At 50.3% G+C, this 24,112-nt stretch overlaps 1 protein-coding gene across 2 annotated transcripts; it reads left to right on the top strand.

The window, feature by feature from the left end:
- The first annotated feature begins 5,631 nt into the window (after positions 1-5,631).
- Hap1 (huntingtin associated protein 1) lies at positions 5,632-13,972 on the top strand. 2 transcript variants are annotated; one of them, XR_004389085.1, is made up of 13 exons: positions 5,632-6,041; positions 6,977-7,053; positions 7,380-7,496; positions 7,609-7,787; positions 7,947-8,046; positions 8,147-8,213; positions 9,454-9,584; positions 9,870-9,932; positions 10,214-10,348; positions 10,441-10,532; positions 11,767-12,149; positions 12,525-12,732; positions 12,863-13,972. XR_004389085.1 is itself a non-coding variant. In XM_032913225.1 (12 exons), the coding sequence occupies exons 1-12, from the start codon at positions 5,651-5,653 to the stop codon at positions 12,677-12,679; spliced, it is 1,890 nt and encodes a 629-aa protein (XP_032769116.1). In that variant the 5' UTR covers positions 5,632-5,650; the 3' UTR covers positions 12,680-13,972. The 2 variants fall into 2 exon arrangements, 1 of the variants encoding a protein (XP_032769116.1); XM_032913225.1 differs by having other exon boundaries at positions 12,525-13,972.
- The last annotated feature ends 10,140 nt before the right edge of the window (positions 13,973-24,112 follow it).

Here is a 24,112-nt window from a genome sequence, read left to right as displayed (position 1 = left end):
CCAGAGACAAGTGTCACTCAGTGAAGGAACTCTAGCCAGGCCTAGCATGCAAACATGGCTCTGGAAGGCCCTGTCCTTCTTCCCCATTCCCTCTGCCTTGCTAAAAAAACGGTTAGAGGGCATTCCTGGAACTAGCCACCAGGTTCTATTTCCTTATTTGGCCACTTCCTCTTTCTGAGACTGATTGCCAAGGTCCAGCCATCAAAGTATTGAAGTCCAGCCATCAAAAGTGTATCTAAGTACACCGTAGCCATCTTCAGACAGCAGAAGAGGGCATCAGCCCCTATTATGGATGGTTGTGAGCCACCATGTGGTTGCTGGGATTTGAACTCAGGACCTCTGGAAGAGCAGTCAGTGCTCTTAACCACTGAGCCATCTCTTCAATCCCAAACTACCCTTTTCTCACGGACCACATCAGTCTCCTCTGTATCCAGAGGCAGTCCTTTGTCCTTCCTCCTGGATAATTTCCCCTTTCCCTTCTCCCTTGTTCTCTTCCGCTTCTCCCCCATCCTCTATCTTCTGTCTTTGTCGCTTATTCCCTGCCCTTTGTCCCTCTGGGGCAGATAAATCTCCTCTGCGCTTAGAACTTGGTGTTGAGGGTCCTGAGTGGATGCGTGTCCCTTCAGTCCTAGGCTAGGATGTTATTGTTCTTCTATCTTCCTGCCTCTGCCTCTGGCGTGCTGGGATTGCTTACAGGTGCCTGCTACTGAGCTGAGCCTCTGGGCTTCCGTCCTTTGCTTCTGTTTGTAGCTCCGCCTGGCACATGATCCCTAAGACAGCAGAGATCTAGTCTCTTTGTTCAATAATTGTGTCCTGAATGTCTGTCATAATGCTTAATAAATATTCGTTAGGGATGAATAATGATTGAAAGATAAGTTAGAGGCGTGAGATTAAAAGGGCATTGGAGCCCACAAAAACTAAGGTGGCTAACAGTCCTGACCATAACAGAAGGCAAACTTTACATGTTCTTTTTTTTTTTTTTTTTTCTCGGAGCTGGGGACCGAACCCAGGGCCTTGCGCTTGCTAGGCAAGCGCTCTACCACTGAGCTAAATCCCCAACCCAACTTTACATGTTCTACCTTCTCTGTAGTGACCCTGGCCTGATTCAGTGCTCAACAGCTGGGCAGAACTGTCTTGGGGTTAGCCGGGTGTAATGGTGTATACTTTGTGGTGGTTTGAATGAGAATATCTCCCAGTGGGCTCATATGTTTGAATACTTGCTCACAAATAGTTTGTGAACTGTTTGGAAAAGATTGGGAGGTGTGGCCTTGCTGGAGGAGTGTGTCACTGGGAGTGGGCTTTGAGGTTTCAAAAGCATATACCAGGTTCAGTCTCTCCTTTCTCTCTCTCTTTCCCCCTACGCTTCCTCTCTCTCTCTCTCTCTCTTTCTCTCTCTCTCTCTCTCTCTCTCTCTCTCTCTCTCTCTCTGTATAAGAAGGTAAAGCTCTCGAAGCTCTAAGGGACTGTTCCAGTGCCATATCTATCTGCTTCCTGCCATGATGATAATGGATTAAATTCTTTTTTTTTTAATGAGAGTTGCCTTGATCATGGTTTCTCTTCACAGCAATAGAACAGTAACTAAGACATACCTCTAATACCGGCACGAAAAAGACTGAGGTAGGAGAGTTTCGAGTTTGAGGCTAGCCTGCCTCACAGAGAATTCCAGGCCAGCCTGAGCTACCTAGCAAGATCCTGATTTAAAAAGGGGGAGTCAGGAGGTTGAAGAGATGGATTAGTGGTTAAGAGCACTTGTTGCTCTTACAGAGGACCTGAGTTCAAGTCCCAGCATCCACATGGCGCCTCACAACCATCTGTGACTCTAGTTCCAGGGGATTCAACTTCCTCTTCTGGCTTCCCTGGGCACCAGGCATGCATATGGTACACGTGCATGCAAGTAAAACACTCATACACATAAAGCAAAAAGAATAAATCTTTTAAAAGGACAATGATGAATAGATAGATGGGAGACAGACAGACAGACAGGCAGGCAGGCAGGCAGACACTAAGGGAAAGGAAGGAAGAACTTGTAGGGTTGGGAGGGGTGACATTTCTCTATTTCCTGGCTCCCTGCTACTGTACAATCTGATCTGAGAGCATGGTCCTTTGGAGAAATGGGCAGATGGATCCCGCCAGGGCCACTGGGCATGGGAAGGATGCAGGACTCGAAAGGAACGTGGGAGCAAGGTTCAGCCACCAGTCAGGAATAAGAAGCCCTGGTCCCTAGGGAGGAAGGCTGTGGAGGGAGATAAGGAGTCTGAGTGTGCCTTGTGCAGTGGCAACAGCCCGCACCTGCGCTACAAAACGGCTCATGGGTGGATGCTTTTCCCCACCCTCAGAGAGCAGGTACTTTCTGTTTTTTTCTTAATCATACCTCTTTGTGTCTTCCTGAGCACTGTGTGAAACCCATGCTTATCTGACTTGTTTTCCTGTTTATCTGTCTCCCCTCTAGACTCCAAATTCCAGGAGAACAGAGCTGGGGAGATGGCTCAGAGGGTTAGGAGTCCTTGCTGTCTAAGCATGAGGGCCTGAGTCTGGATCAGCAGTGTCCATGGGAAAAGCTGGTCGTGGCTGCAAGAGCCTGGAACCCTGGTGCTGGGGAATGGGGCTCAGAGAGCGAGCGAGAGAGTGAAAGAGCGAGAGAGCAAGACAGTGAGAAAGAGCGAGACAGCAGGACAGTGAGAAAGAGTGAGAGAGTGAAAGAGAGCAGAGATTGAGACAGTGAAAGAGATTGAGAGAGTGAGAGAATGAAAGAGCAAGACAGAGAGGAATAGTGAGAAAGTGAGGGAGCAAGACAGTGAGAAAGAGTGAGAGAACAAGACAGTGAGAGAGTGAGCGAGAGAGAGAGAGAGAGAGAGAGAGAGAGAGAGAGAGAGAGAGAGAGAATATATTCCTGGGGTTTGCTGGCAAGCTCAAGGTTCATTGAGATATCTGAGTCAAAGGAGTAAGGAGAAAAGCAAGAGAGATTTCCTCTAGCTTCTGGCCAGAGATGTACACATGTTGTACATGCATGTACACACACACACACATGCACAAGCCCACTAATTAGAATAGGTACTCAATATGTTTGTTGATGGAACGAATGAAAGGAAATGTGGTTTTCAGGGGAAGGGCTTTAAAGACATGTTCTCATGTAGCCCAAGGTCTCAAACTTGTACATAGTTCAGGTTGGCTTCAAATTTGCCATGGAGCCCAGGCTGACCTTGAACTCATGATCCTTCTGCCTCACTCCCAGGGGCTGAGATTGCAGATGTCCACTACCACATGTGGTCGAAAGACATATTGGAATGCCAGTACCTCTCAACAGGGTACTGATGGAGGGGCATGTTGATTCTTTCTGGGTTGCCTCTATTGGTCTAGACTTTGTAGAAACCTGACCCCAAATGCACTAGGAACTTCTTTGCTAGTCAGCAACCTTGAGAATCAGCCCTGTCTACAGTTTGGACAAGGATGCTATGAGGAATTGGTGTCAGAGTTCTTCAGCTTAGGTAAATGTGTGGACAAAGGGCTGTGCAACGCATGCATGCCTGGTATGTATTCATTCAACAAATATATTGAGTACCTATTCTAATTTGTGCGCGTGTGCGTGTGCGTGTGCATGTGCATGTGTGTGTGTGTGCGTGTGCGTGTGTGTGTACAGTACCTGTACTTCTCTGGACAGAAGCTAGATAAAAGAATGTACCTGGACCAAGGCAGGTAGGTGTGTGGGATGTGTGTTGGGTGTAGGAAGAGATTGGCTAGCACAACAATCTGAGAAGAAAGGAGCAACACTCAGCTCGCAAAACAGACCATTGGAACAGAAGACGAACATCTGAAAAGCACTTAATGTTTTCTTTTTTGAGATATGGTCTCGCTCCGTAGCCTTGGCTGACCTGGAACTTGCTGTATTTGAGGAGTATGTAAAGGGCAAATTCAAGCTGGGTGTGACTTGTAATTCCAGCTCAAGAAAGTCTAAGGCAGGAGAACTGAGGCCAGACTAGGCAACATAGCGAATTTTAAGCTAGCCTGGACTACAGTGAGACCCTCTCGCAAAAACAAAACAAAACCGGGAGAGAGGGGTTTGGAGAGATGGCTCCGTGGCTGAGAACACAGGTTGTTCTTTCAGGGTTCTTTTCCCAGTTCACAGCCACTCCAGTTGCAGGGGATCTGATGCCCTCTTCTGGCCTTTGTGGAAAGCAGGCATGTAAGTGGTACACAGATATACAAGCAAGCAAAACACCAATATGCACAAGCAAAACTGTGTGTGTGTGTGTGTGTGTGTGTGTGTGTGTACACATACATACATATGTGTGAGTGTGTGTAAACTGTCTCTGCTGTGTAAACGTAAGGGACTATATTTGAATCCCTAGTCTCCACATGAGCGTCTGGTATGGTGGCTCCTGTCTGTAAACCCAGGGGCTGAGTTAAGTGGGTGTCTGGGGGCTCCCTGGCCAGAAGGTCTAGTCAAAGTGCTGAACTCCAGATTCAGTGAGAGACCTTGTCTCAAAAAAACGAGATGGCAAGGGCCAGACAACATCTGATGTTGACCGCCGACTTCTGCCCACAGACACGGACACATTCGTACACCACATACAAAATACATTAAAATGAAATATTTTCGAAAAGGTGAAATCAATAGGATTGGCAATTGGAGGATGGTGGAGGAGAAGGGAGAACATCAAGAACGATTTTGAGATCTGAGTCCATGAGTCACCATTTCCTTTTAGCCTGTTTCCCAGTCTAAAAGCATAGAAATGGCTACTGCCCTCCCTAGCTCCCACCCCCCTCTCCCAGTTCATTCAGGACCGAGAGCAAGCTTCCAAAGCATCTAATTCTCTGGGGAGCCCACCGTCCATGAACTGAAAAGCATAGGTAAAGTCGAAGACCGACATTGATCCTTTCAGACCCCAGGATAACGGGTGTTTTGGTGTGTGTGTGTGTGTGTGTGTGTGTGTGTGTGTGTGTGTGTGTGTGTGTGTACACGGAGATCTGGAAGAGTCGTCACAGAGAAACATTTAAGTAGGATCCCCTCCGAAGATGCTTGGACTATAGGCCTTGCGAATTAGGGTTGGAGATAAAAGAACGAGTGAACGCACTAAGATGGAAGGCGTCTAGGGGCGAGTGCGGGAGTGTGAGCGCGAGGACCTGTGGATGACACGCAACACGTTGAAAGCCATACCGGAGTTTGGATTTCTCGCTTAATCCACCTGGGAAGACACAGGCGCACTGCCTCGATTCTCAGGTCACCTCGGAATGTATTCAATGTTGTGTAGAACAACAGAGAAAGCCCCTGGAAGCTGGGGTGGCGGGAGCGCGCGCGGGAGGGCTGGGGGGGGGTTGTTTCTAGGCAGAAGCTACGGGTCCCTCTACTCAAGTCCAGGGAAGCCGCGGCTTTGGACAGAACCATTCTCAGAGGATGGAAGGGAAGAGAAACCCATCAGCGTGAACTCGACCCCATGGAAAAAACTGGGCACTCTCTCATCTCTTTCTTTCTTCTTCTTTCATTTACTTCCTATTCCGTCACCACTGGCTGCTTTCTCGTGGGATCCCGAGTCCTCAGCACCACTAATTGATCAACGGTCACCCCTAGCGCCACACGTGGTACAGCCCAGTGGCGCCCGCTCCGAGCACAGGTTATAAAGGGTCGGCTGCGACAGCGGACTGCAGAGTCAAGATGCGCCCGAAGGAGCAGGTGCAGAGCAGTGCGGGGGACGGGACGGGGTCGGGGGACCCAGCAGCAGGCACCCCCACGACCCAGCCTGCAGCGGATCCCGCTCCGGAGCCCTCGGCAGAGCCCAAACCTGCTCCGGCGCAGGGAACCGGGTCCGGACAGAAATCAGGATCCCGAACCAAGGCAGGAGGAAGCTTTTGTAGGTCCAGGAACCGTGGCGACTCGGACGCACCATGGACCCGCTACATATTCCAGGGGCCTTACGGCCCCCGGGCTACTGGCCTGGGCACTGGAAGGGCTGAGGGAATCTGGAAGACGCCAGCCGCGTACATCGGCCGAAGGCCCGGCGTGTCCGGCCCTGAGCGCGCGGCGTTTATTCGAGAGCTGCAGGAAGGTAAACTGAGTCTCGGGGATCCCGCACTGGGCGTTATTAGGGCATCTCTAATAACCACCGACTCAGGCGCCCCGCCCCCTTGTGGCTCTCAGTCCCACCTTTCCACCACCCCCGCGAGACCACTCTCCGCCGTGCCTGTTTGGTTTCCCTTTCCCCATCTTTTCCTCTGTCTCGGGTTCCCCGATTATTGTAGGTGCGTCAGATCTAGGGCTGTCTTGCTCTCCCCGCCCCCCTCTTCGCGCCTGTTGCTGTGGCAGATCTGCGCACTCTCAATGCCCCCTCCCCGTCTACCGCAGTGCCAGCAGAGGGGCGGGGGTTGCGGGTGCGCTGCCCGGTGCGCTTTGAGCCTGCGCTAGCCCGCAGGACCAGCCAGCGTGGGTGGGTAGAGCGGGGGGCGGGGCGGGGAGCCTTTGACACTGCTTGGCCGGAGGGGTCTGGGTCGCGCTTTCCTGAAGCTGGAATGAAGCGGGAGGAGTGGGCGGGGCACTGGGCTTCTGTCCCTCCTCTTCTGGGCGGGGCAATTTTAGGCTGAGGTGCCCGCTTCTGGTGCTGAAGAAGTCTACTTGGCCCTCCTGTCACATGCAACAGGTTTAGGATGGGTGACTGCATCTGTTACGATCGAGGAGTCTCCAGTGAGCTGGCTAAGCTGCCGACTGAGTCAGGCATGATGAATCCAGTATTTCCCCTGACTTCTTATCTCGAGGGACCAGAGACCCAGGGGTCTTGAAAGTCTGGTTCCTGAGCCTGGAGGATGGTTTTGCCTTTACAGCACCCAGGCCCCTCCTGAGAAGGCAGGAGTGCTGAGATCCGGAGCTGTGAAGAGGGTGTTAGGGCCAGATAGAACGCAGTCTCACCACTTTTGCTGTGAGGGATGTAGGGGGCTGTGGGCAGCCTCGGCTCCTTTCCCTGATCCACTCAGGCCTTTCCTCCTGCAGCACTGTGTCCTAATCCACTGCCCAGGAAGAAGATCACCGAAGATGATATCAAAGTGATGTTGTATTTGCTGGAAGAGGTGGGTACCGCCTTGCCTTCTTCACTCAGGCCAGCCCTCATTTTAGCTCTTCCCTACAGGACTTAGGGCTTTTGTCTGTTTTCTGCTTGCCTGGGGGCCAACTTGAGGGCCCCTTTCCTGAAAGGCACGTAGATTTCAGAGGACCAAATCTGGGCTGATCTTTTTCCTCAGGATGAGAAACTGAATCAGACCCCAGAGTTGGTTAATAGTCTTTGGTTTAGTACTTGGACGGCTGGGCGCTGGGGCAACTTTCTTCTTGTGGCTTAGCCCCTGCTCTCGCCCTCCTGTTTGGGAGAAGTATGGAATGGTTGGCTCTCCTTTTGCAGAAAGAACGGGACCTGAACACAGCCGCTCGCATCGGCCAGTCCCTGGTGAAACAGAATAGTGTTCTGATGGAGGAGAATAACAAGCTGGAAACCATGCTGGGCTCAGCCAGAGAGGAGGTATCTGGGCTCCTAAGGACCAAGAGGAGGGTTCGGCTTGTTCCCTCCCCCAACCAGCACCTGTTCTGCCCCTCTGTGCTCACCTTTCCGCGGCCCCTTTCTCCTGTCCTAGATTTTACATCTCCGGAAGCAGGTGAACCTGCGAGATGATCTCCTTCAGCTCTACTCGGACTCCGATGACGATGAGGAGGATGAAGAGGATGAGGAAGAGGAAGAGGGAGAAGGGGAGGAACGAGAAGGACAGAGGGACCAAGACCAGCAGCACGACCATCCCTATGGTGCCCCCAAGCCGTGCGTGTTCTGCCTTTGTGCCTGGATCTCCGAGCCTCGGTTGCCCGTTTGTAAACGGGCATGGGCAGTGAGCCTGCTGGCATTGCCGCGTCTAGGGAAGCCTTGGGGGACTGGGATCCTCCACCCCTTACAGTCTGACTCTCATTGCCCCCTTGCCAGGCCCCCTAAGGCTGAGACGCTGCACCACTGCCCACAGCTGGAAGCCCTGAAGCAGAAGCTGAAACTGCTGGAAGAAGAGAACGGCCATCTTCGAGAGGAGGTGAGGACAGGGAGGGGGCGTGCCCTTGGGCAGGGGAGGGGGGAGGGTGACTGATGGGGGATGGTGGCGGCCTTACCCTTTCCTCTTCCCCTTCCTCCAGGCCTCCCACCTTGACAACCTGGAAGATGAAGAACAGATGCTCATTCTGGAGTGTGTGGAACAGTTTTGTACGTGACACTGTAATCCGGGGGAAGGGCGCTGTCCCAAGAGCTGATAGGAAGAACTCAGGGTTTGGGGTCCGGAGATGGAGTCCTGGCTCCGGCACTTTGCCGCTGTGTTAGCACGGCCAAATTCCTCGACTTCTCTGAACCTTCATCTTTACAATGAGGACTGATAACCCCGGCCTGCTCTTCATCTCCTCAGGGTTTATGAGGGTCAGGAGAAGCATCACCGTTGAGCATGGAGATGCACGCATGTAATCTCAGCACTCGGGAGTCAGAGACGGGAGGGTCAGGTGTTGACGACTCTGGAGGGAGGGGATGGAGGGGAGAGCAGGTACTGAGGAAGTAAGGTCGATGCAGAAGCTGCGGAGGTCATCATTAAAGTCTGACTATTATTTGGGACAGTACAAGCAGGGAGGGTGGACAGGACAGTGAGGGGGGGAGCCAGGAGCTGCCAGAGCCTGGGCATTTAGGGCCGGGGCAGTTCACAGTCACACTTTGGGTCTGAACACCAACTTGGCCTTTGTCAGCCTCTGAGGGCCTCAAGCCTACCTGCTGAGGTGCAGATTCACAGGGGCAGCATTTAGCTTATGGTCTCTGTATCTCATCTCCGTCCTTCCTTCCCCGCAAGCCACAGCTGGCCAGTCTCTAGCCCCTGACACCTCATAATGTATGATGGGGTCTCTCTGCCCATCCAGGTCCTTTTTCCCACAGCCAGGATGAGTTTTCTGAAGCCAAATCGGGCTCTATCACTAATGTGACTAAAATTCCAAAATGGCTTCCCATCGGTCCAAGGATAACTTCAACCAGCCCCTTCCCCCACCACTGTGATCTGGTCCCTGCTCACTGCCCTGCCCCACCACCTCACTGCCCATACTCTGCGTCTCTTTCTCTGTGTGGTGGGGCGTACAGAGCCAGTGGCTCCTTCCAGGACCCCTCCCAGACTTTGCAGCACTGAGTTGGTCAATACTCCACCTGTGAGACCCTTTCCTCTGCTCCTCCCTTGACACTGGCTTCATCGTACCTCATACTATTTGGAATTACAAGTTCCCCTGTTTCTACTCTACTGGAACTTGGTGTGGACAAGGATCAGGTCTTACCAAGACATCCCCCAGTCCCCTGCTCTGTTTCAATAAGTGGTTCTTGAAGAAGAAGACCTGGGGGAGGAAGGTCAAAGGCCCTCAGGACCCCTGAGGGGTGTCGGATCGTGGCTTAGAGCCTCCGCTGATCTGTGCTTGTCCTGTAGCTGAAGCCAGCCAGCAGATGGCAGAGCTATCCGAGGTGTTGGTGCTGAGGCTGGAAGGCTATGAGAGGCAGCAGAAGGAGATCACCCAGCTGCAGGCCGAGATCACCAAGCTACAACAGCGTTGTCAGTCTGTAAGCTGCTCAGCCAGGCCCAAAGCCCTTCCCTGTGTAGGCATCAGAGCTAGCAGAGATAACCAGCGAGCTATTCATCCAGCCCAGTCATGTCCCTAACCAAGTCCACACAGAGAGACTCCTACTGCTCCCAAAACCAGGCTGCATGACCCCCCACTTTAAGACTCCCATTCCTGTGACTTCCTAAAGGGACTGTCAGAGACTCTGATGAGGGAAGACTGTTCGGGTAGGAGGTACCGGAGTGGGAGGCCTTGGGGGCGTCTCACACTTCACGGTTTCTTCCAGTATGGGGCCCAGACGGAGAAACTGCAGCAGCAGCTGGCCTCAGAGAAGGGAGTCCACCCAGAGGTGAGGTTCCATGGTTCCCAGATCTGGAAGGCAGGTCCCTGGGGACTAATTGGCTCTCCAGAGAAGACAAGCAACTTCCAGGCAGAGCTTTTCTGCCTTCCACCCTCACTGGCCTATGGCCCAGCAGATATCTGCTTATTTGAGGCCTGAATGGGGTAGAGATCAGGATCTTGTCCAGGGTCACCCAGAATCGCACTGTTTGGGTCTGGAACTGGGGTCTTTGCCTGTGCCTAAAGCAAGGGCAAGCAGAGTACCTGACTGGAAACCCCTGATCCTGGCAGAGCCTGCGAGCCGGCTCCCACATGCAGGATTATGGAAGCAGGCCTCGCGAACGCCAGGAGGATGGGAAGAGCCATCGTCAGCGTTCCTCGATGCCTGCAGGTTCTGTCACCCACTATGGATACAGTGTGCCTCTGGTGAGGGTGCTCTTTTACCTCAGTGTGTCCCGTGTTTCAGCCCTGCTTTTTCTGTGAGTGTGGGGGTGGAATGTGTCCCCTCTTTGCTGTAGGATGCACTTCCGAGTTTCCCAGAGACACTGGCTGAGGAGCTCCGGACATCCCTGAGGAAGTTCATCACTGACCCTGCGTATTTCATGGAGAGGTGAGGAACTGGGATCCTCAGGCTTGCTCTGTTCAGCCATGCTCACTTCGGTTCACCCAGTGCCAACTTTCTCTGAGTGGAACATGGTTGGCACGAATGTTCGGACCTCCATTGCTTTTCCTGGCATCCCTCTTGCCTCCTTATCCTGCCTCACTCACACTACCTGGCTCTGGCTTTTTTCCTTCCTTCCTTCCTTCCTTCCTTCCTTCCTTCCTTCCTTCCTTCCTTCCTTCCTTCCTTCCTTCCTTTTCCTCTTCTTCCTTCCTCCTTCTTCCTTCTTCCTCCTTCTTCCTCCTTCCTTCCTTCCCCCTTCTCCTTTCTTCCTCCTCCTCCTCCTCCTCCTCCTTCCTCCTTCTCCTCCTCCCTCCTCCTCTTCTTTTTGAGATCGGGTTTCTCTGTGTAACTCTGGCTGTCCTAGAACTCACTCTGTAGATCAGGTTGGCCCTGAACTTAGAGATCTGCTTTCCTCTGCCTTCCCAGGACCGGGGCCACCATGCCTGGCTCCCTGTGACTTTTCAATATGTTTATGCCCCAGGGAATTTGCAGTTTGAGCCCCCTTAGTACACCCAAGGTCCTGTTCTCCGTTTAGGATTTAGTGAGATGGTTGTGGGGAAGACATCAGACCTGGGGTAACCTGACTAAGAGATTCCCAACATCTGTCTTCACAGCCACTTGTGGGTTCTGTGTTTGGAAAACTCTGGGAAATCTGTGTTCTTGGGGGAGCTCATCTGCTCGGTATTTTGGGCACGGCTGTGCCCTCTCCATTCAGGCCTCACCTCCGAGGTGGCTATTTGGTTTAAGCTACTCCATGTGGATGGAGACTAAGGCTTTTTTTTTTTCTTTTCTTCACCTGACTATGATCTGAGAGGTGAACAGCCCAGCCATTAAAATACCCGATACCCAGTCCCCGTTTGGCTCCTTTGTGTCCTTTTGGGCAAGTCATTTGACCCATCCGAGCCTTACTATAATGGATTTATTTCTATGACAACTCCTCTGGGATGAAATATCCCAGTTGCTCGTCTCCAGACAGGGAAGTGGAGAAGAAGAAGGAACCTTTTTGGTGTCCATAACCCTCATTCCTCCTGCTGAGGGCAGGCATGGCTGGGTTTTGGAAGTCTCAAAAATGATCCTCTCTCCCCTCACTCCTAGCTGGGGCAGCCGAGGGGGCCTGTCAGGGTCTGTGGAGTAGAGTGGGGTGGCATGTGAGGAAAGACGTCACTGTCTCCTTGCCTAGATGTGACACTCGCTGCAGAGAGGAACGAAAGAAGGAGCAGGGGGCAGTGCCACCCCCACCTGCACAAGATCTCAAGCCGCCTGAAGATTTTGAGGCTCCAGAGGAGCTGGTTCCTGAGGAGGAGCTGGGGGCCATCGAAGAGGTGGGGACAGCTGAGGATGGGCCGGCAGAAGAGACAGAGCAGGCATCTGAGGAGACCGAGGCCTGGGAGGAGGTGGAACCGGAGGTGGACGAGGCCACAAGGATGAATGTGGTGGTCTCTGCCCTGGAGGCCAGTGGCCTGGGCCCTTCACACCTGGACATGAAGTATGTCCTCCAGCAACTGTCCAACTGGCAGGACGCCCATTCTAAGCGGCAGCAGAAGCAGAAGGTGGTCCCGAAAGGTGAGTGTTCCCGCAGAGGACACCCTCCTGCCAGTGGGACAAGCTACCGATCATCAACCCTATGAGAGGTGAGAGTAGGTGAGACCCCCACCCCCAAGGGCTCACTTACCTCACCTTGGTCCCACTCGGTGTGCTGATTTGCATGGACTTTGCATACTATTTGCATAGTATTTACATACTTGCCTCCAGTCCCCTTGGCTAGAACTGCTGCCTCAGTGTTTATTTATGCAAAATCTGCTTACAAGTCCAGCTATCCATCCACCTTCTTCCTGGGGGGGCTGAACTGGGAATCAGGGTTGGACTATACACTCCTTTGTACCTCAACTTCCTGTCTCTGCCCATCCTCTTCCTATCCCCAATTCCTCTACCCTCAAGACTCCCCAGCCCCGCAGCAGCAAACAAACATGGGGGGCGGGATCGTGGAGCAGCAGCCCATAGTGCCGACCCAGGACTCTCAGAGGCTGGAGGAGGACAGGGCCACTCACTCTCCCAGTGCCAGGGAGGAAGAGGGGCCTTCTGGGGCCACCTAGGCCTGGAACGAAGGCCTCTGCCAGCAAAGGCCACAGTTGGACCAATCCCCCGGGTGAGTGTGGGGCTCCCGCAGGGTGGTAGGGGCGGGTCAGGGTCTCCTCTGCCTATCTGGAAACCCCAGTTCCTATGAGGAGCTGTCCGTGAAATCAGATGATTTAGCATTGGATCTCTTTCTGTGTTAGCTCCTTTCGTCTTCTGGCCCTGTGGGTGGGTGGATGTGATTGTGCACCATTTATTAGAAGAGGAATCTGAAGTTCAGAGATCTGAGATGACTTGGCCAAGGTCATACAGCTAGGAGCAGATCTGAGCCAGTGTCTCTTGAGGACTGAAACCCTGGCCTGGTCTCACTGCCGTCCACACCTCCTCCTGCTCCCGTCCTTGAGCTCCACCTGAAGCTTTGGCAGCCTCCTTCGTGTTGGTCGGTCATTTTTGGGGGGCACCAGTGAGTGGAACATCACTGGCTGCAGCACAGTCAGATCGTGCAGGTTGTAAGCTGAGTCAGCACACCCGTGGCTGACCCCGGGAGACCTGAGTAACGGCTAGCGGTGGCTTTCTGTTGTCTCCTGACCCAGCTGACTGGGTTTGAGGGTGGTCTGTCTCCCGGTTCACCCCCTTCTCTTCCTGGCTTTGCTGTTTCTCAGCAGCCTGAAGAAGACCCTCAGACAGCTCGAGACCCCTCCTTCCGCTGCCTGGCCAAGTCCGACCCTTCCTTGCTTTCCTCTGAGACAGGACCCCCACCCCCATGTCTGTCAGCAGTTCTCCCTCTGTCTTGATAGATCTTCCCCCTCTTGTAGGACAGGCTGAAAGAACCCCAGTCCCTCATTCTGAAACTGGGGCCAAAGCTGTGCCTGCTGGAGCCCCAGGGGGCAGATTGGTTGGTAACCAGACCCAGCTCTGAGATGGTGTGAGTGGGCACGTCCCTAGGGTAGGCAGTTATTGGGGGGACCCTTTCTATCCCTGAACCTCTCACGTAAAGGGACTTCCCCAGTCCTGGTTGGCTTTTGGAACCTGGTCCTTCTTGCTGTTTTTTACCCTTCCCCGTTTCTATTACTGCGTGTAACGTACAGTGTATCTGAGTGAGGGTGGTGGGAGCCCTCTGCCCAGTGCTGTCTCTGTCTCCTGTGGCCTGTGAGTTTCCTTCTAGAGTTCTACTCTTCTCCACCTCTTTGCTCGTACAGAGCTGTGGCCTTGGCGCCTGCCCTGCTTCTGCAGTGCTTCATTGTCTCGTAGCTTGTCAGCTTTTGTATTGATGTATGTGCCAATGTGGGAAATAAAGACCTTGTGAGAAACCTGCCCTGTCTCAGCTGTGTTCCTTAGGAATGGTGATGTGGGGGGTGGGGATTTGGCTCAGTGGTAGAGCGCTTGCCTAGGAAGCGCAAGGTCCTGGGTTCGGTCCCCAGCCCCGGAAAAAAAAAAAAAAAAAAAAAAAGGAATGGTGATGTGTGTGTGTGTGTGCCTGTGTATGAGTGTATGAGTGTGTGTGCCTGTGTATGACTGTGTGTGTATGTGTGTGTATTAGTGTGTGCCTGTGTATGTGTGTGAGTATGTGTGTATGAGTGTATGAGTGTGTTTGAGTGTGTGTATGTGTGTATATGAGTGTGTGCCTGTGTATGTGTATGTGAGTATGTGTGTATGTGTGTCAGTGTGTGTGTATGAGTATGTGTGCCTGTATATGAGTGTGTGTATGTGAGTGTGTATGAGTGTGTGAGAGTGTGTATGTATGTGTGCCTGTGTATGTGTGTGTGTGTGAGTATGTGTGCCAGTGTGTGTGTGTGTGTGTGTGTGTGTGTGTGCCTGTGTGTGTGTGTGTGTGCCAGTGTGTGTGTGTGCCTGTGTATGTGTGTATTTATGTGTGCCTGTGTGTTTGTGTGTGTGTGCCTATGTGTGTGAGTATGTGTGTGTGTGTCTGTGTGTGTGTGTAAGTGTGTGAGTATGTGTGTGTGTGTGTGTGTGTGTGTGTGTGTGTGTGTGTGTGTGTATGTGCAAGACACCGCAGAAAATAGTCTTAGGGAGTGGATAAGTAACAGGAAGCTAACATGGAGAAGTTTGAGACAAGGAAGTCCAGTGGTCTACCTGCTATGCTAAGCTTTTAACTTACAAGATTTGGGGGTGATTCTTCATCTCTAAAGCATAACAATCCACTTAATGTTCTTTACAAAAGCTTAGATCAGTTAGTTGGTGTGTTCAGTATATCTCTAGGAATCCCCCAAATCTTAAAACAGTTGCAATGTTCCTCCGAGTCTGAGTGGTGATTACACCCTTAATCCCAGCACTTGGGCATCAGAGGCAGGAGGATCTCTACGAGTTCAAGGTCAGATTGGTCTACCTAGTAAGTTCCAGGACGGCCAGGGCTACATAAGGCCTATCTCAAAAACCCAAACAAAAAAAGTTTAAGTTTAAACAGACCTGTGAGAGCCAAGGCAAGTCTCACCTACAAGTCTTGTAGGAAGGGAAGTTGTCTACTTGCAGTTTATAGCGCTATGTGGTAAACACGCAGGGTTGCCTCCCACCCCCCTTCTTTTTGAAACTGTGGCTGACTTGGAACTCAATATGTAGACCAGGCTGGCCTCAAATCCACAAAGAGTTGATTGTCTTTGCCTCTCGAGTAGTGGGATAAAGGCATGTGCTCCCCCTCCCCCCAACCCATCCCTCCAACTGGCCTTACTTTAAGCTACTAGCTGGTTGGTTATAGCATCTTAAAGAAAAAAACTAGGAACGGTAGAACATAGCCGCAATTTCGGCGTTCAGAGGCAGAAATGGGTAGATCTGGAGTTCAAGGCTTGTTTGGGCTCTACAGCCAGACCTTATTATCTCAAGCAAAAAGCAGAGAGGTGGCCCAGCGGGTAGGAGTGTTTGCTGTGCAAGCCTGAATACCTGAATTCCCAGGACCATGGAGAGTGGAGACCAGGGGCTTTGCTGGGGCTTTGGGGCTATGAGTTTAGTTCAAGGTTGACTAAGAGGCTCTGTCTTTAGGCATAAGGCAGAGATTATGAAGCAGGACACTGATATCCTTCTCTGGTCTCTGAGTGCACGGACGGGCGCGTGCACCTGCATATACACACACGCACCACATACTAACATTCCCAAGAAAAGGACAACCAGACCCAATGCGTACTGTGACATGTATGTGTACATGTGTATACACACACATGTATACATAAATAAATGTAATGACTTGTTGGGTATCGTGGTGAATGCCTTTAATCCCACCACTTGAGAGGCAGAGGCAGGTGGATCTTGAGGTGGAGGTCAGCCTGGTTCCCATAGCGGCAGGTTCTAGGCCAGCCAGAGCCATACTGTGAGACCTTGTCTCAAAAACAAACAAAACCAAAAACACAAACCAAGGGTAGCCAGAGGACAAATGGTATAGAATGGTATAGGTGGTGCTTGTCCATCTGGAACCCTAAATGATCCTTGCGATGCCTTCCCTCTATTGTTCTGCATTCTCCTCCCTGAGAGCCCTCCAGTGGTCCACCTTGTCTTCCTCATGGGACGACCTGAATCTTCACTTCTGAGTAATCTGAACCTTGGTCCCACTGCCTTTGTCAGGCAAATTTCCTACTTATGTTTATTTTGCGACTGGAAACACAGAGCCCCTAGACATGACTCTTCTTGTCCTGAGGCGAGGCTTTCCCTCATGGAAAGCGGGGACAACGACCTGTAGGTTCTTAGTTCTTTCTAAACCCACTTTATTTAGGCTTCTAGAATGCTTCAACCCCCCTTCTAGCCCACTGACCAGAGGTAGGGCAAGAAGAAGGCTTATAGAAATGGGAGTTGTGGAACCTGTTTAGAAGTAGTTCTTTGGGGGGGGGGGTTTCCACTCTTGGTTGCCAGGGTAACCAGTCCAATAGCAAACAGCAAACATGAATCAGTAGCAGAGGCTCGATCCAGCAGAAACTGCGAGGTTGTGCAGAGTCGGTATGAGTCAGCAGAGACGGCAAGTATCACTGGGAATACCGTGAGAAGTTCCTTGCTGCTTTTCTCTCTACAGAATGAAGGCCGGCAAAGACCAGGGAAGCGTTGCAAGGCATAACAATGCAAGAGCATCCTTTCATGATCTGTGTGACTTCATTTTTTTTTTTTTTTTTTTCGGAGCTGGGGATCAAACCCAGGGCCTTGCGCTTCCTAGGCAAGCGCTCTACCACTGAGCTAAATCCCCAACCCCTCTGTGTGACTTCATGATCTTAGACTCTTTCAAACGTCTCGCACCCTCACAAGTGTCTGCTTCAGCCAAACGTCCTCTCCTGTGTCTGTTTCAGGAAAACATCCTCTCGCTAGACAGCTTCCAGAAAAATGTCACAAAACCTCTCACAAGACAGATCCCAGAGAAACATCCCGTGACACAACTGAGCTTCCGAAGAAACCAGAAGTTTCCATTTCAGTAACCTCTGATAGTCCCTAACCTTTTCTTTGTCCTGCAGATAGGAAGTCCCAAACATGGCCAAGAAGCAGCTGTGGTACTAGGGACCCAGGGCCTCACTTACAATGTGCCCAACCATAGAGCTACACCCCTAGTTCTATTGTTGGGTTCAGGGTAGAATCCAAGAAAACTCACTTCAGATATGGAGGCTTAAAAATGGGAACTTATTTTCTGAGCACTCAGGGAGATGGCCAGTTGAGGATCTGAACTGTGTCCCCGAGGGGAAGCTATATTGCATTTTCAAGAATGGGAACTCAAAGCCAGGAAGCAGCTGGGGGGAGCTGCAGTGTTATCCAATTGCATTTCGACAATGTGGGTTAAGCAAGGGAGTACCTATTGGAGACTGGGCTGTATCCAGGGCACCTGGCTTCAAGTCCTTAATTCATTGTCCTTGACATTAGGTGCAGAGCTCAGAGTGATACTGGGACAAAGGAGTGGGTCAGCTGCATGGAGTTAGGGCATAATAGGCAACTGGTTATGTATTTTTATAACTTATACACCTTAGTTTAGATAACAGCAATTTCTTTTTCTTTTCTTTTCTTTTCTTTTTTTTACTGGCTAACAGCAGACAATTAAAACATTTGGAGAAGTGGGATAGGCATTTGTTCCTAGGACTGGGAACACAAACTTGTTTGACCCCACCAGCAAGATGGAGAAGTTGCCCCTGAGATAGCTGGACTCAGACAACTGTTCACAGCAGAAGCTGTTCAGCTATTGGGAAGTCCCTAGCTTCCCTAGGGCCTGGGAGCTTGAATTTAGTTTCTGAAAATGAAATGGTAGTAATTACAATACTTAGAATAAATTTCTTTCTTCTTTTTCTTTTCTTTTTTGTTTTGGAGCTGGGGACTGAACCCAGGGCCTTGCGCTTGCTAGGCAAGCGCTCTACCACTGAGCTAAATCCCCAACCCCTAGAATAAATTTCTTTTGCTTGTTCCCAACATTGTAATTTTATTTTTATTTAAACTTTTTTTTTTTAAAAAAAAATTTGAGATAGAGTCTCTTGTATCCCAGGCTAGGCTCAAACTCCATATATCGTCAAGTTTGACCTTCAACTTTTGATCCTCCTGCCTCCATCTTCCCAGTGCTGGGATTATAAGTGTTTACCACTATATCCATTTTATAGGTTGCTGGGGACTGAAGCCAAGAGTGTGCATATTAGGTAAACACTCAGTTAGCTTTTTTCTAAGAAAAAAATGACACTGTGCCTATTCATTCCAGAAAGGAAAAAAGTGACAATACCACTAAAGTCCCATTTGGTGAATCCATGGGTTTACTGGGGTTATGTACGAGAGTTTAAGTTAGGGGCTACTTATAGGAACAGGGGTGACTCAAGGGCAGCTGTATCACTGAAAACCCATCCAAGTACGATGACTCATGAGACTGGGACCCTGAAATTCACAGAACAACTTGGAAGCAGCTCAACAGGGTAGAGCTGTCTTCTAGAAAGCTTAGCAGGACAGCCTCTTCCAGCCTCAGCTGCTCTGTGTATCCTTAGAAGTCCTTACTGGTTAGGGGCCTTGTACATCCGGTCAGTTTCAGGAACTTCCTGAGGCTTGTCAGTTGTTTACTTCTTGAATCTTTTTGTTTTTTTTTTTAAACATTTATTTATTTATTTATTTATTTAATGTATATGAGTACACTGTCACTGTCATTAGACACACGAGAAATGGGCATCAGATCCCATTTGTGAGCCACCATGTGGTTGCTAGGAATTGAATTCAGGACCTCTGGAAGAGCAGATAAGGCATCTCTCCAGTCCTGTTTGTTTTTTGAGATAGGATTTCTCTATGTAGCCTTGGCTGTCCTGGAACTCTCTCTATAGACAAAGCTGGCCTCAAACTCACAGAGATTCTTCTGCCTATGCCTCCCAAGTGCTGAGTTTAAAGGAGTATTCCACCATGCCCATTGACATGATGGGCTGTATCAACTCTGAGGAACTCACTAGACTACAGGTCCATGATGACCTCTACCACCATGGCCTTGGTCACTCTATTCATAGACCCATGGCACAATGATCGAGCTGGTTGACCCCCCTCAGATTCTATCCACTGAAAGGTGTTCGGCACCATTCTGCAGCAGCGCTCCTGGGTGGACACTGATGGGAGTCATAGAGATCCATGCGATCTGTGCTCCCTCTCTAAATCCATCTGCCCATCGCTTCCCCAGGAAGCCTGTGTCTCTGATTTCCTTCTGTTTGAGGGAATGGAGACTCAATATATAGTCTAGGCTGATCTTGAACTTACAGCCCTCTTGTTTTAGCCTTCCAAAGGCCAGAATAGTGAGTGAATTCCTAATATATAAAAATGGATATATATAAATATATACTTAAATATACATAAATTTAAATTTATATATGTACACACACACACACACACACACACACACACACACACACACACACACTTTTGAAAGCAAGGTCCAGGACATTCAGGGCTGCTACACAGAGAAACCCCATCTTCAAAAGCAAAAACAAAGACTTATTTTTATTTCAAGTCTGTATTTTGCTCTGGGTTAAAGAAACCAGGAATCGGGCTGGAGAGATGGCTCAGCGTTAAGAGCACCTGACTGCTCTTCCAGAGGTCATGAGTTCAATTCCCAGCAACCACATGGTGGCTCACAACCATCTGTAAAGAGATCTGATGCCCTCTTCTGGTGTATCTGAAGACAGCTACAGTGTACTTATATATAATAAATAAATAAATCTTTAAAAAAAAAAAAAAAAAAAAAAACCAGGAATCATTGGATCCCCTGAGTTACAGACAGTTATTTGCTTCATGTGGGTGATGGGAATGGAACTGGGCTCTTTTGCAAGAACAGCTAGTGCTCTTACCTTCAGAGGGATCTCCCCGCCTACTCTGCTTTTCCTTCTGAGATGGGGTCTCATTTACCCAGGCTGACATTGAACTCACAACGTAACAGTGGTGACTCTGAACTCCGGGTTCTTCTGACTCCATCTTGCAGGCGCTAGAACTCCTGGCTTTATGGACTGTTCTTACAGTCACATGTGGTGGTCCATACCTGTCCTGCACTCAGGAGGCTGAGGTGGGAGGACTGTCTTGAGTTCCAGACCAGCCTGATCTACTAAGTTGGCTGCAGTTAGACCCTGCCTCAAAGGAAAAAAAGAAAAGAAAGCAAAGGGCCTAGGGTGTAGCTTGGGTGCTAAAGGGCTGCTATGAAGCCCAGGCCGACCTTGGACTTCCAACCCTCTCTCAAGTGCTGTGGTTACAGACTCCCGCCATCGTAACTGCCAGATTCTTATCTGAGAATCCCCCTACCTTCTTTGACGTTTTGCCTCTTAGCTTGCTAAGCCTAAACTATTTTCTATTTTGCCCTCTTAGAAAGAGCTTAGCAGCCGTAGGGGCGAGGACTTCCCTGTAGTCTCCTCTAGAGACTACGCCGACAGTCTGGCGTCCCTGTCTAGCACAGGTACTTTGGCGCTGATTATAAACATGTCCTGTTTGAACGTGTACTGCGGTCTGTTGTGACTGGAGAAGAACTCTTTCTGATCCTCCCCGCTCCCCCATGGAAAAAGCGTTTCGTCAGCTCAGCGCGCATCAGAGGCTGTGGTGCTGTGATACTCTAGTAACGTCAGGATGTCTTTCTGTATTCAAGACTGCGGTTGCGGATCTTCGCAGTTCCCAGGATAGCAACGGCCCACCTTGTCTCTCCAGGACCCAGGCTTGGCCTGTCTAATAGGCCACGTCACTCCTGTCTCTTTTAAGTCTTTGTTTTGTTTTCCAAGGCAGGGTTTCTCTGTGCAGCCCTGGCTCTGTATACCAGGCTGGCCTTGAGCTCAGAGATTCGCCTGCCTCTGTTTCCCACCAACACCGACACTGGGCCTCCCTTAAGTCTTTAAGGATGAGTCTCTGCTATTTCACCGGACCTGTGATATTGTGAGGGCGACTTCGGGGGCTTGCGCTTTGTTTTCCCACCATAATGATTCGTATTCCTCACCTCAGGGAATTAAGACGGAGGTTCTGCCAGCTGTCGTGTTTATTTATCCCAATTATACACTCCTAGACTAAGAAATTACAAGGTATGCCTAAGGATTCACTGCGCCTTGGGTGAGACACCACAGGCTTCTCTGTGCCGTCCCTCTAACACTCTGACATCACGGCTTTCTGGGTCTTTCGGGGCGAGTTTTGGCTCAGGCCCTGGGCTCAATAGCTTAGCTTGTGAACTCCGCGTGGGGCTCTTTCCCCAGTACGCACCCACCCTGATCAGTAGCTGTTTTGGGAACCCAAGTGGATTTGGAAGCCAAGCAAAGGATTAGTTTTCCATTCCAGCGGTTGGATCAACTATTGGCTCCTCTGTTCTTAGTCTCTGATGTACTGAATCACTGTGGTAGAAGCAACCGTAGTCAAGCCTGCAGTTGGGACCCCTGCTTGCCCGCTTCCGTTTAGCTTTTCTATGACAATAAAGTCTGCCTTGTTGGGCTGGGGATTTAGCTCAGCGGTAGAGCGCTTACCTAGGAAACGCAAGGCCCTGGGTTCGGTCCCCAGCTCCGAAAAAAAGAACAAAAAAAAAAAAAGTCTGCCTTGTTATGGATGGTAACATTGCTTCATGTCCATTTGGTAACTTTACCATCCCTAAAGCACCAACGAGGCCAGGTATACAGTAGCAGCTCGTCCATTAGCCATGGCCTAGACCTTTGAAGATTTTTAAATGTATTTTATACCTATGGGGGTTTGATCCGTACATATGTAAGGATGCTGTGTGCATGTGTGGTGTTACCAGAAGTCAGAAGAGAGTGTCAGATCCCCTGGAACTGCCGTTACACATAGTCATGAGGCAAGATGTGGGTCCCAGGTTCTCTGGAAGAACAGTCTGTACTTTTTTTTTTTTTTTTTTTTTTTTTTTCGAGCTGGGGACCAAACCCAGGGCCTTGCGCTTGCTAGGCAAGCGCCTACCACTGAGCTAAATCCCAACCCCAGTCTGTACTCTTAACTGCTGATCCATCTCTAGCGCTTGTTTTATATGTTGAAAGGGGCTTACTCTATAGCCTAGGCTGGCCTTGAACTCAGGGCAATTCTCCTGCCTCGAATCCTGGAATGTTGGGATTGCAGGTGTGAGCCACCAAGCCCAGTGACTCCTCTCCAATTTCTGTGCAGATCTAATCCCCAATAGCTCAGAGTGTGGCTTTTAGAATAGGACCAATGCGCAGATGTAATTAACTACAATGAAGTCATTGGGGGTGTGTAATCTGTGTGACTGATGTCCTTAGTAAACATCACACACACACACAGAGAAAGAGAGAGAGAGAGAGAGAGAGAGAGAGAGAGAGAGAGAGAGAGAGAGAGAGAGAGAAAGAGAGAGCACTATGTATGGATAAAGGTAGAGACTTACGAGCTGAACATTGCCAAAGGCTGCCAGCAAGCCATCCTTAGAAGGAATTAACTCTGCCAACACGTGGCTCTCAGACCTGCTTCGGTTCTCCAGAAACCAGGAGGGGACAGCTTCTTGGGCTTCTTGGTGGTGCCTCACTTCCCTCTCCACAGCATCTCTGTGTTCCTAGTAGAGCACTCCATGCCCTGCAGATTCCTTTGTCCTACCTGGTAATTCTCTGCTATCATGTTCTCCGCTGAGCCCTTTGACCCCTTCTCAATACTCCACCGAGACAATTTGACATCTTCAGTGCAGTTCCTGTACAGCATTGTTTTTGTCCAAGCTACAAGGACGTTGTCTATAGAGGACATGAGTGCTGACTCCAGGTGTCCTTCTGAGGATGAAAAGTCCCATGGAGATGCTGCCCAGATCTTGAGCCCTCATTTGCCCTACTTGCTTAGGTCCACTGCAGTGGTCTCCAGCCTCGGATGTCCATTCCCCTGTGTGTTCATCCAGCTCCTCCTGGTGAATCTCTCTAGTTTACTCAGATCCTGCCAAATTTTGAAGTCAGTAGGCCTTTCTCCCCTATCCAGGACAGTGCTTCTCCACATGCTCATGTTTGGTCTTAGTTCCTGTTTTTGAAGCCTTAAGGAGGCAGGCTCAGACCTTGCGGAGACATACTATCTTCTGAAGGGTCTGTCTCTGGGAGCCCTTCCCAAGGTTTCCAGCACAAGGGAGGCTGCTCACCTCCAGCAAGGTAGAGGGTCTTCCAGTCCAGAGGATTTAGAGAAGGCTGGCAGTTACAGGTTAGCCTCTCAGCATCCCATCCGAAGGATCACATCCTCCTTCCCTTTCCCCTGGGGCTTTACAAGAGGGGATTGCTTGGTTGCTTGTTTTAGCCTATTATGTTGCGTTGAAGCCAGGATTGTAGGCATTTCATTTGGGTGGTGGTCCCCAAGAACCACAGGAACCCCGATAGGAGTGAGGATTTGAGGTTGGGAAGGGGGAGGAAGCCAATAAAGTCACTGAGCAAACTATTGCTGTGGCAACTGAAGAGTCCGACTGGGGAAGTCTGGGAGACAGTAGGAAATAACTCAGAGTCCGTTCAAGGGGTGAGAAGCACCAAAACTTATCTTCCAACTTGTCTTTGCCCAGTTTGGCCAAAATAATGGTCTACAGCCAGATTCCTCTAAAAGGGCAGTAAGCACTCTTATCCTCTGGGCACCCATCTCATGCTTCGTTTTCCATCTGGATGAGAAGGCAGATGTGAGTGGGCGAGAAACCAACTACACACCTGAAGAAATTTGTTTGAAGGATGAGGAACAGAAAGTAAAGTCTGCCAGGGGCACCTCAAGGAGGAAGGGGAGGCTGCCATGTTTGGGCAGAGAGAAGATCATCCCAGGAGCTGAGAACATCAAGGACAAAGGAGCAGGAAAGAGGATGATGTGTCTGTGTGAGGAAAGGAAGGGGAAGGGATGGACTGGATTCCCCAGGATGGGAAGAAGGCACTTCGGCTAGCACAGGGCTTTAGAATGGAGTCATGGCCTCATTGTAAATGGAATGGACAGTCTTGGAATGTTTAAACCTTCCTAGAGTCACACATTAATGTGTGTGTGTGTGTGTGTGTGTGTGTGTGTGTGTGATTTAAATTAGACTTTATGTGTCTAGGTGCATGTGAGTGCAGACA

This window comes from Rattus rattus, chromosome 9 (genome assembly GCF_011064425.1).
Source record: "Rattus rattus isolate New Zealand chromosome 9, Rrattus_CSIRO_v1, whole genome shotgun sequence".
Taxonomy (NCBI): domain Eukaryota; kingdom Metazoa; phylum Chordata; class Mammalia; order Rodentia; family Muridae; genus Rattus; species Rattus rattus.
The sequence above is the reverse complement of the archived record's forward strand: the minus strand, read 5'-3'. Positions and strand labels throughout refer to the sequence as shown.

Bases quoted from the DNA above. Each gene is read 5' to 3' on its own strand.
- Hap1 (XM_032913225.1), top strand. From the start codon at position 5,651: ATGCGCCCGAAGGAGCAGGTGCAGAGCAGTGCGGGGGACGGGACGGGG. The intron at 7,788-7,946 runs GTGCGTGTTCTG...CCCCCTTGCCAG, and splicing joins CCCTATGGTGCCCCCAAGCC to GCCCCCTAAGGCTGAGACGC. The intron at 9,933-10,213 runs GTGAGGTTCCAT...TGATCCTGGCAG, and splicing joins AGAAGGGAGTCCACCCAGAG to AGCCTGCGAGCCGGCTCCCA.